We start from the raw sequence: 14,991 nt of genomic DNA, 5'->3' as shown, positions 1-14,991 counted from the left end.
GCAGTATCTCTGTTTTGTAGTGAGTTAACCGCAGTTTGACTCCGCTCATCCAGTGTCAATACATTACGCCTATTGTTTCCATCACTGACATCTCCACTTCTTCCAGTGTCTCGCCCATCACCGTTAGTGACACATCTGCAAAACCAACAATCTTCACTCTGCTGGGTAGCCGCAGTATCGTACATTCCGTTCCAAAGAGTTGGACCGAGAATGGAACCTTGAGGGACGCCCGCTGTCACTTGCATTGACTTCTGCCTTTCATTTGTTTTGTACACAAGGATTCTGCTCTGGAAGTAGCTCTTCAGAATCTTGCACAGATAGTTGGAAACCTGTATTCTGTGCAGTGCTGCGGCGATGGCCTCCCAGCTGACGCTTTTGAATGCGTTTTTCACATCTATCGTTACCACGGTGCAGTATCGATCTCCTCTTCGTTTCTGTTTCGACGTCTTTTCAGCACACTCGAGTACTGCTCGAATTGCGTCTACCATCGGCTTATGCCTTTGCGGAATCCAAACGGCATTTGCGACAACCCGCGCTCACTCACCGCACACTTCGTCAGCCTGTCAAGGATGATTTTTTCCTGAAGTTTTCCGAACATATCCAGAACACTGTCTCTCATCTTTAACCGGTACGTTGGAAGAGTTTCTGGCCTCCGTTCTGGCCTGCGTCGAGGCCGGCTTTCTACCTTTCCGGTATTTAATTACTGCGACACTTTGCACGAAAGGGGCCGCCTTTGCAGAGAAGACTACTGGAAATTCTAGAACCCACCTCCTAGAAGTGGCTGACAACCTGCTGTGACTGGGCCGCTCATCCCTCAAATTCGACGGCAGAATATTTCAGGACAGGAGACTCGTCGAGGCGGCGGGTCCCACGGAAAGATTATGCAGCACATCAGCGGCGCTATACAGATGGTTCTTTCTCAGCGCAATGTGCTGGAATAGGCATCGCAGACGACGAACTCGCAGGGACCCTAAGTTTTCCCGGACAATGTTCGATTTTTTCCACCGAAGCCGCGGCTATTTTATTTGCACTACTAAACCAACCACTTGCCCTATCGTCATAAATACTCTGAAATTTGCTATTTCGTCCTTCAATCGGAAGTTCCCCGTCATACGTGGATTCAGGTAATAATCAGACATGCATCACTCGGGGTCACCATCAAGTGGGTTCCAGGGCACTGTACCGTTCTGGGTAATAACAAAGACGATCACCCCCGGGAAACAACAACGGCACCCTTGGCCAATATCCGATGTTGGGTAAAATCAACAGTGCACCGAGCATGGTAGACAGAATGGACTCACGAGAAGTCGCCCCACAAAAAAAAAAAAAATAAACAAAAGTAAGCGTTGAGGCTTGGACGGACCTAAAATCAATGAAGGATCAAAAACTAATCTCCAGGTTAAAAACTGGTCATATGAGGGTTTCGCACAACCTAGGGGGACACCTTTCCACTGGGACTGCGAGGTCTGCAGTACACATAATTCATTCGAGCACGTTATTTGCGTATGCCTGCTGTACGAACATTCTTGACAGATTTTCTCGGGGATTCAGACTATTATCAAAGATGGTTATAAGAAAAAAGATAACCGACTCTCGTGTTTTCTAGGCGACATGAATAGTGCCGCTCTGGTGAGTCAAAAGCCAACTAATATTCAATGTTCTCCTAGTGACCACCAGATGTTGAGGTGTTCGTTAATGACATTCACGCTTGAAAAAAGGGACACAGCTCAAACGAGGATGTACGACATTGCCGCCAATCATCTCTAAATGGCATAAAATGTGAGAAAAAGAAGAAAAAAAAACAGCACATGAACAGTTTTAAGTATATATAAAAATTACTCAAATTTTGTGTTGTTCCAGAAAAGCCTGATGTTATGTGAGTCGAACTCACTTCTGTGTAACCATTTTTAACCGTGGTTGTTTTGATTTCTTCCACGTTTCGATTTTTGATTGCACGATGATTTTAATTTAGCTGAATATAATGTTTACGCGCTTTTGACTCAACAGATGGCAGTAGTGTTACTTGAATAACGTGTCTTCGACGTGTCTTGCTAATATATGGCAAAATAAAGAGTCAATCATCTTTTTCTTTTAACCATCTTTGCTATTATGCTCAAAAACGGATTTTATGTGTTCATCCGACGTTTCGGACACATTTATTGTGCCTTTTTCAAGGAATCAACTGTGTTCCGTTTTCTCGTCAACATGCCCACAGCATAGGCAGCATAAGTCAACATACAGAATAAGTCAACATAACACAATAAGAATAAAAGTGGCGATAAACAGGAAACTTTATCGAAGTTCTGCGACCCGGATCGTTTTTCGGATTCTAGGCCCGTGTTAAGACCAGGCAACATTCTGTATGTTGACTTATGCTGCCTATGCTGTGGGCATGTTAACGAGAAAACGGAACACATTTAATTCCTTGAAAAAGGCAAATAAAAGTGTCCGAAACGTCGGATGAAAACTGAAAATCCGTTTTTTGAGCAGAATAGACTTAAGGCCATAACCTACTACATTCTTGACAGATGTACGGAATTCTAGGCAGCATTGGAGACTCTTTTCAAGACGACCTGTCTTCTGTTATATCTTTAGTATTCTCGTCATATACGCTGAATTAAACTTAAAAATTTAAGCTTTAGGCAGTCGAATTTGATATTTGCTTTATTGACCCCATTAGATGTTTAGACCCCATGAGACTCCATTAGTCTGTAGTTTTTGTGCTCTTCGAATTTTGTCCGTTCTGATTTTGAGAGTTGTAGTCCCTTTCAAGCCTTGCTATGTGAATTTTTATTTTGTGTTCATTATCTTTAAACAACTCAGCAATAAACTCTGTGAAAATTCTAGATTTAGGCCAAAATACTTTGTGGCTGTTTCCCAGATAAGCCTTTCTGACTTGTTCTGTATACCTGACTGGAGATGAACCTGCCTACGACAGAAAATCCCTAAAAAGATCAACAAATAACAACTACAGTCTAAGTATGTACAAAATATTCGAGCATTCGAACATCTTTCACATTGATAATAAATCTTCGAGCTGTTAGTAGAATACCTATAAGTAGATGAAAAAACCAAATTTAGTACTATACCATTTAATTCCACTAGAGTTTGTATCCTTTGACAGATACGCGTATTTCGACCTCAACTGTAAGGCCGTCTTCAGTGTCGTGTACTAGTACTTATCTTTCACATTGTTCATCAGTTAATGAAGTTATGAAAAATTTATAGAAAATGTTCCTATCATTTTAATGCGTTGCAAAATAAATTGCACGTTCCATTTACACAATTAATCTTCCGACGAAACCTGCAAAAAATTCTACTTCCAAAGAAATAGCTTATCCTTTGCTAACAAGCACCGTCACCGAAATGGATTTCAATTCCAGGAAAAAAAAATGTTCTGTCACCCTCACTAAGTGATGCTAAGGCGGACAAAAGTAAAAAAAAACCTTCACTGTTAATTTCATCCGAGATAAACTAGCCCAGGGCTAGATGAAGATTATTAATTTCATAAGTATTAATTATTATTAATATACATATTAATTTCATAAGTTTTTTCTGATTTTTTCTACAAAAATGCAGAAAGCCTTCTTCCAGGATTTTATAAATAAAGGATAAACATTGTTTTACTTGAGTACGTCATTTGTTTTAATTCTTTATTCGTATCATTCCGAACATCACATTATTTCTTATATCTAGGTGCTTTGTGTTATAAAACACTATCAGCTAAAATTAAGCTAAATTAAGCTGGAGAGCTTTAATGAATCTGAATTAAATGCTTGATAGTGTTATGTTCCCTTATGAAAAGTATGGGGAAATCATGATGAACTTCATTTAAATATTAGAAGTCCATTTCAAGTTTTGTCATCATTTGTATGGAAAGGCATCACTGTGCGATGGCACCCTCATAGAACACAATCGAACACTCTCCCGCAAAAGCCTCCCCATCTCTAATGCATTCATTTTCCTTCTACCCCACCCCAACAGGTCTGGTTCCAGAACGCACGCGCAAAATGGCGCCGGATGATGATGAAGCAGGAGGGTAAAATCATCGACTCGGACAAGGGCGAGGGCTCGCTGGATCTCGACGGGTACGTGTCCCACAGCCCCGGGTCGTACATCATGGGAGGCCCCGGCAGCCCCTCGTCGCTGGACTAGTGCCTAAGGGTGGCGGTTCGGCGGATGCTGCAGGAACGCTACGGACACAATCGAAACCACCATCACAACCACCACCAAAACAATGATCAGCGCTTTCGACCTCCGCCTGGTCCCCGGCAGGGCGATTTCAATGGAGAGCAGTTGCATCAGGAGCAATCGGAGAAACCTTGTCATCACCATCATCAGGTTGGTCGTCCTCAAGAAGACGGGGATTTCGGGGGGTCCACCAATGGGCAGCCGGGTGGGAGCTGACTGGAGGAAGCATTAGCATAAACAAATTTGAATCGAAAGGTTTACTTTGTGGAATCCGCGAAAAACGGGGAGGGAATTTAATTGAGCGCAAAATATGCTTCGGCCGACCGAAAAAAACGGGAAAGGCGAGCACTCATGAAGACCAACGAGTCGAAGACAATGATGTTATTATATTCAAATTCATGTTGTGCTAGTGCTTAGCCAGGGGGCGCCTAACGAGACAAGGGCTTTATAGATAGGTCGTAGAAGTCATGCCGAAACACAGAAAAAAAGAACCATTCGAGGGTGCAAAATCTCATTCGGGTTTTCCCTCGTCACTCACCGCTCCCAAAGGGAGCAACGTTGAAACTTGCATGTGTAAAAAGTTGTAAAAAGACACGAGTTGCTGCTGTGGAACTGTCTCGGAACTGACTGACTGACTGTGGCTGCTGATATGGAGAACGGGAGTGGAGAGAACCAGTAGAAAAAGCGGGCAACTAATAATAATGTATGTACATATGATTACGGGACGCAGAATGGCACATATCTACTGGTGATTTGGTTATGTTAAGTTCGAGCGATTTATTTCGAAATTATTGCCACTGGCCCCCAGTGTGCCACTGAATTGCAGATAATCTTTAGGAAACAAAGAACAATTTTCTGGGGAAATGTCGCAATCTGATGCCTAAGAAATTATTTCAGGAGTTTCGCCGAAGTTTTACCAGAAGTTCATTACGGAATGCAACAAATTATCTTGAAGATCTTGAGATTTCAGAACCAGATATTTTAGTGAGGATGTTGAGATTATAATGTAAAACCTGAGATTTCTGTGCGGATCTCTGAATTCCAGTGTGAGTCTTGCTATTTCAGTGTGTATCCTGGGATCGAAAAATGCATCCTTGGTTTCCAAGGTGAATTCAGTATGGATCCAAGAATTCTGTTGTGAATTTTCGGATTCCAGTGTTGATCCTGGGAATCCAGTACGGGCCCTGGAATTCCGGTGTGGATCCAAGGATTTCAGTATGGATGTTAGGATATCAGTGGAAATGTTGAGTTTCCTTGGATTCCAGTGTGGATTCTGCGATTACAGAATAGATGCTTGATTTCTAGTGTGGATCCTGGGATCCCAATGTAAATTCTGGGATTCCAGTGAGGATTCTGGTATACCAGTTTGGTTGCTGGTATTTCAGTCAGGATTCTGGTATTCCAGTGGAAATTGTCGAATGAGAATACCGAAATGCCTGTGAGAATCCTGGGTTTTTAGTGGCAATAATGTGGGAATCCTTTTTGAGTTACGTTGAAATACTGTGCAAATATTATAGACATACAGCGAAAATAATGAGCAAATCGTTTGAAATATGTGAACCTTACTGGAAATCTGGAGTTTTTGTTAATGTCCTGTGGAAATCATCAGGAAACTCTGAGAATCTGAATGTTCTGATGTTGGTTCGGAGGGAATTTTGTAAGAGTTATTTGGCCAACAATTAGAATTGCTGGGAGGATCCTGGAGAATTACTCTGGAATCATGTAAGAATCCCATAAGAATCACATGGGGTAAAGGGTAAAACTGTCTATCGTCTTCTTGTTCACCCTTAATAAAGGTCTAACACAAAATACCGTAAAAGCTGGACATCTAAAAACCTTTTCGTTTTGATTTCCCTAGACTGCAAAAGCCAAAAAATCACAGTTAAAATCTTTTCAATCGAGTTTCCTTGATCAATTTATCTAGAAATATATTCAAGAATTACTCTAGGGATTCCTTTCAATATTCCTTAAGACATTCTTCAAAAGATTATTACAGACATTTCACAGATAATTAAAGACTTCTTGTTTTTCCAGGGATTATTCAAGAAGTGATCACTGAATGAAATGTTGGAGAAACTTCTGGAGAAAATTTCATGGTAAATCTCATGAGGAACCCGTAATCGAACTTAATGAAATGTTCATTAAAGGATTAGTAAAAGGGCTTATTCCTGGAAAAATCCCTTAAAAACGTGAATGAATACCTATAAAACTGGATGAAAGAATTAATGGTAAAAGTTAGTTGGGAAATTCTCAAGGAAATACTGTAAGATATCTTGGAATGATTCCTAAGCGAATCCCTTTGAATTTGTTTCTTTTCTCTAATCACGTAAACCTGTATTTTAATTCAAATTAAGTACAAACCATCGAATATTAACATGGAAAAATTCGTGTAGAAATCGTTGGAAGAAAATGTTGAGTTATTATTGGAGAAATTAGTAGAATAATTCCTGGAAAAACCTCTGAAATGCTGTAAAAATTTCCGCGGTGATCTCGCTGATAATTACTGGATTTACAAGCACAAAAAATTCTAGATGATTCCCTAATCTAAAACCATTAAATAATTTCTGTAGGCATTTCTCAACAACTTCTTCAGGATTTTGTTTGAGAGAGTGTACCAAGAATCAAAATAAAATTTTACAATGAACATTCACATATCAGCAACAGCGGCGTTTATGTTTGTGCTAATGAAAGTCCAACAAGAATGATGTCGACCAATACTTCTACTGTATAGAAGACGGAATATCAACTCAATTTGATCAGCATCCTCATCTTGTGCCGTTCAATATTTCAAGACTCGCTGTTTGCTTTGTTCTCTCCATTGGGACCGACATACTCCCCCTCATCCCATCACATTCTAGTAGTGATTCATTCGGCCATCTATTCATCTGAAAGATTCATCCATCCGTGACGGCCCACTCGTTTGACGGCGTTGAAAACCTCTTCCGAGATCTTGAAAGATTTTTCAACGGAAAGTTCACGTTTCACTTGGCCCCGTCTTTACCATATCCCTCGGGTTTTTTTTTCTGCGCATCTGTCAACGCTAGTTATATGACCAGGAGTGCGGTTCCCGGATAAAAAAAAATAAAACACAGTAACAGCACTACTTAAAACATCAAAAATATTATACAGCATGTAAATCAAGAAAGATTCGAGAAATTGAGCAAAATATTGCAAAAACCATCATTTAAATGTTTTGTTAGTGGTAAAAATGGTAAAACAAATTATTTTTGTATTGTTTACAAAGGTAATTTGCTTTTTTATTTACAATCTGTTGAGTTATGTTTTTCTTCAATAATCTTTACTGGTCTACGATACACAAAGGTGTAAAAATGGTGTTAATAATTTAATTCGTATTTTGTATAGAAAGGCCCACAATTGACCAGATATTTGTACCGACAGTAGCAAAAGAGGCTTGTCGCCTTCGTCTTTTGAATCACCACTAGCATCATTTGTGTTTGTTGAACTTATGATTAATTTGTTTTCGAATTGCTTCTAATACATAAAAAAAGTTTCATAGACAGTCGATTTTCCGTATTTAATATGTCATATTGTACATTAATAATTTATTCCATTCACTGAATGCTGCATTTTTACCCGGGTTGGCATTGATGCATGGATGAATAAATCTGCGAATACAGGACGAACTTAGTTGCAAGTCAAAATGGAAATGAATGGGGCTCTATGTGGTAGGAAAACGGTGAACAGAAGCAGAATGGTTGGCAGGCAGTAGGTACATGCATTGAACATTAAACATTGAATTTCAAATTTGATGAATGGCACAGCGGACCACCTCCTCCCAGCAGCCAGCCAAGAGCCAGTCAGTCAAGACAGTGACAGCGCCCCATAAATTGTATACGTACTAAACGAGAGTTAGCAATGGTCGAATGAGAGGCAAGCGTGTGTGAGAAATTGTGTGTAACAAATAAGCAAAAAATGTTCGATGTTTTTTCCATCCGTGTAGATATGTGAGAGCGGAAAATTTATTCTTAGTTTTGATTTTCTTTCGCCTTAGGTAAGAAAAGCAAAAGTGCAACTCATGACAAAATCACACAAAACTAACAAACTGTACAGAGCGAAACAATGAAGGAAATTTTCTAGATCTCAAACTAATGACCCAAACTGATGTTTTACAAAACGCAAAAACCAGAATCAATAGGAGAGCTCAAAGACACACTCAATAACACATTAGACTAAAAAAAAGTCAAAATAACATACAAACAAGCAAAACAAACACATTTAGGAGATTAAGGTCTGTATAGTAACAATATGTAGTAAAACTAAAAACTGTGAAGACTTAGCAAATTGCGTCCACTTTGTGCGTTGGCGTTAAGTGATGATTGAATAGATGTACTTAGGGGCGGGATAACGATAACGTTAACGATAAGCAACATATGAAACAGAAGAAAAAGAAAAATGATCGTACTGGTTTTCTATAGCGACAAGCTGCTCAAATATGAGATTTAGGATGTTAGAAGTGTTTAATAGTGTGTATGTGGTTAGACGGTTGGATAGAAAAGGAACCGACCGGACAGGAAATGCAGGATATTGCTTTATTTACAGTTTTAAGGGAGACAATGATGTACTGTAAGTGTATAGAGCGTAGTTCAATTAGGCCGTAGACAGTAAGAGACCGTGCTAATGAGAACCAATTTGCCGGCACAAGTACACGTGCACGTTTATTTATATAATTTAACTTTCAATAAATATTTTCAAACATCCATTAAAACACCTGAAATCTTTTTTATCCGAACAGCGAAAGAGTTAAATGAGTGATGACATACCATAGATCAGATCTTGTGATCAAAAAGAAATATCAACTTGAAGATTTCTTTGAAATCTCAATAGATTCTGTAACTCAAAAGGTAAGAATTTTGTTATATTGTGCATTGATGAATCCTTCTGATATTCATGTTGTTCCATATTGCTTTCTCAGCAGTTGTTAATTTCTTATTCATTCTGATCTCGAACTCGAACTTTATTGACATATTATTTCCACTTGTACAGAGCCTGCAACTCAACTCAGTGTCACACACGGTGTACTATATTGAGAAGGTGATATATTCCGAAAACCGACCTCGTGCTGACAGCTACTTGACAACGTCGTTCCTATCCATCTCGAACAAATTGGTGAAAAAAAAAAGATCTAGTGGTCCGGATGAACCAATGCACGAGTTCACTAATTTGACGTTTGAGCGGTGCCGAATCCACTAGTTGCCATGGTCACGTAAATTACACGGCACCGCTAAAACGTCAAATAGTGAACTCGTGCATCGGTCCATGGTACGATAGGAGTGACGTCACATGTTTACAATCAAATTCGATGTTTACACCATTGAAAAGCCTGCCTTGTTATTTTTTATGCCGTGAGTGTCACCAAGTAATTTTGTTGTAATGATTTGCATTTTTCGTTTATTGTTTGGTAAGTACGATCATTTTTTTCGTCAAGGAAATTCGCAACTCGAAAAACAATGTAATTTCATATGGAAATTACTATGGAGAAGTTTTGAGATATGTAATGTAAGTACAAACTTATTATTCCATAGTAAAAACTCAATCTTCAAACCATAATAAAGAAATTTTCTGACATGTACAAAAATCACAAACACCTTTAAATCACCACCTAGAAAGCTGAAAATTTCACAGAGCACTATTTTTATGATAAGGATGGTAAGGAGCATATGGGAGATTGGATTTTCAAACATTTTTAAAATTTGAATCGCCCTAATAGTACAACCATGGACCATGGTGCACCCAAGAAAAAAAAAAGAAACCTTCAATAACTCCTACAAGGGTTTCACCAGGATTCGAATTTATCTGAAGGATTTATTAGAAAATTGTTCAGTTGATTTCTGCGAGATTTCTTCTAGTCATTTCTCCAAGAACTCTTTCAAGAAAATCTTACATGGACAGGGCAGACAATCGTCAGATTCGTCACCGTGCTGCGGGAACGAAATAAAATAAAAGACATCGTCATCCAGTATAATAACACTGGCCGGTCGTCGTCTCGTTATCGATGAAAGAATGCACGACTAACTTCAATCCAAAATCGTCAACGAGAAAAATTTTCTTCATTCCGTAATTGCTACCCTTACTCACAAGAAGAAGGTGTTTATTCGCTTGCTTCGCATCAACCTACAAATGCCATCACTTAATTGTTTCTATTGACAAATAAACCCACTCTCCTCATGATTATACAATAGCTTTGTTTGTAAGCGCGTGGAGTTGTCGATTCAGAGATCGTTTCTTAATCTGTCGAAGACACGATTCATTTTTTAGTCGGCTCAGCGCTCCCGAACGAAGATTCGCTAGTAACGAAGGAATCGTATTTGTTCGTCATGACGCCGTGCCTGTGTGATCGGATCTCTGCGGCAAATCGTAATCCGACGCTGGTTGAGTGAATTTCTACCCTGTTCCCCCTTCGTAATTTCTTCCAAATTTTCAATCAATGATCGTTCCTGTGTGGTACTGAATGAACATTGTCATAGATCTTGTCTTCCAACCCTGTTATGATGGTTGACAATCAAAAGCCAATTGAAAGAACTTCAAGAATATAGCATCGGATGTCCGATCCGAAACTAGATCCGAAACGATCTATTAGGCATGGCACAACTTCGACGCCTCACTCCTATCGTAATGTCAGAATGGAATGCAAGGTTCTTCGTGGTGCTCCCGCTTGTCAACAACGATTCTGAGCTTCACAGTTCCTGTAAACAACCTACCGTTTTGATTCATATTACGGACAGCTTCAAATTCCGGACACTCTCGTTTGTATGGGAAACATTTCACACGAAATGTTTCAATTTTCGCCATCCAAAAGTTCTCATTTTCGAGGCTGGTTTTATTAGGTTTTTTCCATAAATATCATTGCAAATTTATAATGCCCAACTACCTTAGACGTCTCTTAAGCGGTTGAACGATTTCAATTGATGATTTGACTGTTCCATTAATGATTATCATGAGCTGTCCGTAATTCGAATCAAAGCGTCCGGAATATGAGGCAAAAGTGAGGGAGCGTCCGGAATAAGAATCATGAAAAGGACACACGTTTTGATTTATTTAAAATTATTCAAGTTGCGGACGCGTATTCTTTACCCACCATCCGAAAGTTAAGGGCTTCCGACGCTCGATAACGCTAAAAAATCATACAGAATGATTTATTTTGTATGGTCCAAGCTGGGTTATACTTCACTGAGGCCTTAAGTGTCCGTAATATGAATCAAAACGGTACCTATGGTTGATTCGCTAGGGAATTACTCAAAGATTTTTTTAAATTTCTTTGCATTTGTTCCAGAAACTTTCGCAAATTTATGAATCTTGCTGAGAATTTCATACCATTTTTTCTATGTAAATATGCAATGTCAATTTATTCATAGTTTTCAACAAATTTTGAGTAAAGAATACTCAAAATTCTATTTACTTTCCTCTCAATTCCTATTATTAATTACTTTAATAATTTCTGCTGAGATTTAGTTTCAATTGTTTCAAAAATAACTCAAGAAATTTATTTCGATATCGAGAAACCTTTTTTGCAATTTCTCATTGTAAAAGGCTGTTTTTCATCACGCTAATCTGTCATGAAACGGCCTACTTTCCTGCACTGAAGTATGCAGTGCGGGAATAGTCATTACCTAACTGAAACCAGTGCTGTAATGATTCATTACGCAACGCTTTCTCATTACGCAACTGTTTTGAGTTGCGTTATGATTCATAACACAATAATTTTTCAGAAATTTGTAAAATAATGGTGAATGCATTCCGATATAATTTCTGATACCCTTAAGTGGTTTTTTACTAAATTGCAAAAAATGTTATACGTAACTCGTTGCAGAACTCGATTTTTACAGCACTCGTCGTAATTATCCTACTCGGCAAGCCTCGTAGGATAAATTTACAACTCGTGCTGTAAAAATCATCATTCTGCAACTTGTTCCGTAAACTACTATTACACTACCTTTCAATCCTTCTAATGGATACGCGGAGTCCATTGGACCCCACAGAGTCATTGATAGGTTGCCTAATTTTTATGAGAATAATATATGCCAATTTTGTGTAGGCGCCGTTGGCATAGTGTGACAAACCTTACCAAATTTTTGGAGGTCTTTTTTTTCCTCATTTATTGTCTATTGTTTATTGTCTTTTGAAATTAATCTTTATCTTATAGTTTAGTATACAATCTCAAATAGGTTCTTAAATTTATCACATTAAGGTTTTCTGAATTACTTTCTGTTACAAAAATGACAAATCTAATGAAGTATATCAAAATTTTTCCAAGATTTTCTCTACGAATTCCTTGTAATTTAGGGTGCTGAAGCATAGAAAAACAAATGTTTCTCCGACCTCTCAAGATCGCTAACTCCGGTTGGGTAAGCTGCCATAGTTGGGATATTTCCGCGCATTCTTATGAACAATCGTTTCTTCATCTCCACAAGATTCACAGTTTGGATTTGGACGACGATTTTCCCTGAACAGCAGAGCATTGTGTCCTACTTTGCCATTGCAGAGCAAGAAGTAATATAAGAGTTTCTATGGGCTTCGTAGCCGTGCGGTTAGTGTCACCAAGGCATTTAGCCACATCGTGCTAAGGAGTGTGGGTTCGATTCTCGCCTCAGGCCGAAAAACTTTTCGACAGGAATGTTTTCCGACTGTGCCACTGGGCGTTGCATGCTAGTCCGTTGTCTAGTGTGGTGCTTCCTTCAAAGGGCAAATCGCCCACTGGAAGCATTAACGTGTAGTGTCTTTTTTTTTTTAAGAATACCTTGAAAAAAAAATCCTGTGGTGTCCATTTGGCAACCTTTACTCAAAACAAACGGATTTTTGCAGGGTCCCTCGGAGAAGTTCTATATCAGTGATTTCCAAAGTGGGCTAATTCGCCCTTGGGGCGATTTTCAAGTCCAGGGGGTCGATAATTTGTAAAACTGAATTTGGGGGGCGAAAGAGCTAGGAAGCGTGCGAAATTTTTAGGGAAGTGGGAAATTTGTTACAGATCCTCAGTTGAGAGCAATGTCGGGTACGTTGAACGGAGTTGACGGAACGATTAGTTCGACGAAGAATTTAGGCAGATTCTGAAGGAGAAGATTGCAGCGCGGACGGTCATGCTACAGCAAGGGACCCGGCAGAACGGCAACAGCAGTGTATGAGTAATTATTTGAAACTCATTAAAAAAAATAGTGGTGAAGAAATAAGAACAACAGTTATTCTGCGTGGAAGATTTATTGGATAAGGCAGCAGCTAATGTGTCCACATCCGGTTTTTCAATGACATATTTATCAACAGAATGCACTTATTTTGAAATTTTTGGTAACATAAATTATAGTGAGTTTTAATAGTGCAAACTATTCACCGAACTTTCGTAAAATTTGACCAACACAAGAATTATAAATTAGAATAATAAATAAATTAGAGAATTATGAAACCTCATATTCACGAAGACCGAAATCATCATCCTTTGTTTATGTATAAGCTCAGCTATGCGAATATCGATTTTTTAATTCTAACGGGAGACTCGGTATACATATTAAAAACTGTCAGAACAAAACCTAAAAAAGTACAAAATAAAAACAACCATTTAATGTTGCAGTGAAAAAAGGATAAGTAAAATAATTCTGAAATGTATTGGTCTCAAGGGGGTGAAAGTCAAAAAAGTTTAGGAAACACTGCTGAACACTATCACATAATGGATGTATTTGGATATTTGCATGGTCCCTTGGACTCTGAACAACTTGCTCGAAAACTGGAATTTCCATCTCGTTTAGATTCTGTGTTATCGATCGAATGAAAAAAGAAAACTGGGAGTTTACATGTACACTAGCTAGATGAATTCGGAGCTATGCAAGTACTAATGATTGTGGGAGTGCTCATAGAACAATTAGTTTTGAAGCAGGCGAAATCATTGAGATTAGAGGTCCGACATTTTATGATTTCTACTTTTTGCGTGTGGCAAGCCCGAAGAAATCTTTTGTCTTGTTCGTTATAATTCAAAAGGGATTAAAAACCACTTCCCTCAACATAGTGTTTTGATAAAGAGCTGCGGATTTGAGTTTTGGGGGCTACCTCCTATCTACATATGAGCATAGCGCCATATAGAAAAAAAGAAGAATATTCTGTACCACTTGTATTTAAAAACAGGCATTATGGTAATGATAATATGATTAAGTTCACAAAACACCGGTATTCCAGTAAGAAAACGCACGACACGATCCATAGCCCCATAATAAGACCTCGCGTAAGACACTCGTATCACATCGAAGACACCAAAGAAGCCCGTTATCGTCCGTTTCCTCCGATTTCCACAAACTGACATTGGATTATTCGGTCCCATCTGCCAGGCTATGCTCTGTTACAATTCAACCGAAAAAAAAAGACAACAGGGACAATAATTTATTATCATGAAACGCATAGTCAGAGTCAGACTGTCGCATAACAGATATATAATCGTAGAATCATAAATTTGAAACATAAGACCTCTTTCTCGGATGGCCTCGAGATGAAGACGACCAACAACGGTTGGATCAACAAGCGGCAAAAGGGGGAAAGTCACTATCTATGTTCGGAACCGCTTCGTAGCGACCTTGCGACAAGTGAATGTGTAAACTCTTTCGGGATCATCTCATCTGCCAGAGGGGGAACTAGGCGTAAAATGCGTCGTTCGGGGTAAATGGAGTACCGCAAAATCTCTAGTAGAAAATTTTATTAGTCAAACTTAATCATTTCATACGCTACCACTATCAACTTTAACGCATTTCACGGAAAAATATTCCCCAATTTCCTTATAAAAAATTAAAACGATTTAGGCAATTTTGG

General features: G+C 38.8%; 1 protein-coding gene across 3 annotated transcripts in view; it reads left to right on the top strand.

Moving 5' to 3' along the window:
* Positions 1-8,391, top strand: part of LOC5565277 (protein apterous) — a 237,238-nt gene extending 228,847 nt beyond the window's left edge. For all 3 annotated transcript variants that reach the window (XM_021845799.1, XM_021845800.1, XM_021845798.1), the window contains one exon: positions 3,985-8,391. In XM_021845799.1, coding sequence (XP_021701491.1) covers positions 3,985-4,155 — 171 coding nt within the window. In that variant the 3' untranslated portion in view covers positions 4,156-8,391. The remainder of the gene's footprint in view (positions 1-3,984) is intronic.
* Positions 8,392-14,991: the final 6,600 nt, after the last annotated feature.

Source organism: Aedes aegypti, chromosome 2 (assembly GCF_002204515.2).
Source record: "Aedes aegypti strain LVP_AGWG chromosome 2, AaegL5.0 Primary Assembly, whole genome shotgun sequence".
Classification (NCBI taxonomy): Eukaryota; Metazoa; Arthropoda; class Insecta; order Diptera; family Culicidae; genus Aedes; species Aedes aegypti.
Note: the sequence above shows the minus strand (reverse complement) of the source record. Positions and strands in the feature narration are given on the sequence as shown.